At 38.3% G+C, this 1,502-nt stretch overlaps 1 protein-coding gene across 1 annotated transcript in view; it reads left to right on the top strand.

Moving 5' to 3' along the window:
• Window positions 1-967: 967 nt before the first annotated feature.
• The window catches only part of LOC115301229 (olfactory receptor 11H6-like), an 894-nt gene continuing 359 nt past the window's right edge, over window positions 968-1,502 (top strand). The window contains exon 1 of the mRNA XM_029950960.1: window positions 968-1,502. This exon is cut by the window's right edge and continues 359 nt beyond it. Coding sequence (XP_029806820.1) covers window positions 968-1,502 — 535 coding nt within the window.

Raw genomic sequence — 1,502 nt, 5'->3', positions numbered from 1 at the left:
ATATACATACCACATCTTCTTTATCCATTCATCAGACAATGGACATTTTGACTCTCTCCATAGTTTGGCTATTGCTGCTAATGCTGCTATAAACATTGGGGTGCATATACCCCCTTTGAATCTGTATTTTTGTATTTTGAGGGTAGATCCCTAATAGTGCAATTGCTGGATCATAAGATAGTTCTATTTTTAGTTTCTTGAGGAACCCCCCACACTGTTCTCTAGAGTGGCTGCACCAGTTTGCATTCAGTGCAAGCGAGTTCTCCTTTCTCTGCATCATCACCAACACCTGTTGTTTTTTGTTACACAGTGTTTTAATTCAACAGGTGAAAGATGGAACCAAATCAAAAACCACAGTTTAGATATATGGGCAATAACTTTTTTATTGAGCTACCCAAATAATGATAAACTAAGAAGAATGGATAGTTGCTTGACATTTTTTGTGTCAGTTATCAGACCATCTTAGGATGCCAACACTTATTCCACAACACTTATTCTACAATTCCAACACTGCTGCAGAATAACACTGAAATGTATAAAAATTTCAGTGTGTTGTTAACTTTATACCTCTTCTAATGACTAACTTTTGTATCTCTGACTCCAAAGATTTAAGTAATTTAAATTCTGTGTCCAATATTAATGGTCTATATATCTTAATAGATAGATACAAATACATGATTTTCATACTCACTTTTGTTTGTACCATCATTAACTTTCTCAAGCTGCTTATCGCATAAAATTTTGTCTTTTACCATGAGAAAATCTGAAAGAGAAGTGAGAGAATACGAAGATTCAAAGTTTGATCATACCAAGCACTCTGAAATGTTCATAGTCTTTAGCAGTATACTTATTTAATGGAATTATAAAATCTAAGGATGTTAGGAAATTCCACAAAAGAAATATTCTGAGCATTAAAAAATAATGTTATCTTTGTTGTCACTTTTTCCTCTCTACCCCTTAGGAAGCCATGAATATGTCAGGAGTCAGCACAGTGACCGAATTCATACTACTGAGTTTTTCATGCTCCAGAGAGATTCAGGTCCTCCTCTTCATGTTGTTCTTTGTGTCCTACATCCTGACACTGATGGGGAATGGGGCCATTGTCTGTGCAGTGAAGCTGGATCACCGGCTTCACACCCCCATGTACATTCTGCTGGCCAACTTCTCATTCCTGGAGATCTGTTACATCAACACCACTGTTCCCAATATGTTAAAGAACTTCCTCTCTGAGACCAAAACCATCTCTTTCACTGCTTGCTTCTTCCAGTTCTATTTCTTCTTCTCCATGGGTACCACTGAGACATTCTTATTGCCCCTCATGGCTTTTGATCGGTACTTGGCCATCTGCCAGCCTCTCCATTATCCTAACATCATGAACATCCATCTCTGCATGAACCTGGTGGCCCTCTGCTGGGTCACAGCCTTCCTCTGCTATCCGGTCCCTATCTATTTTATCACACAACTCCCTTTTTGTGGCCCTAATACCATTGACCACTTTGTCT

Source organism: Suricata suricatta, chromosome 9 (assembly GCF_006229205.1).
Source record: "Suricata suricatta isolate VVHF042 chromosome 9, meerkat_22Aug2017_6uvM2_HiC, whole genome shotgun sequence".
NCBI lineage: Eukaryota > Metazoa > Chordata > Mammalia > Carnivora > Herpestidae > Suricata > Suricata suricatta.
The sequence above is the reverse complement of the archived record's forward strand: the minus strand, read 5'-3'. Positions and strand labels throughout refer to the sequence as shown.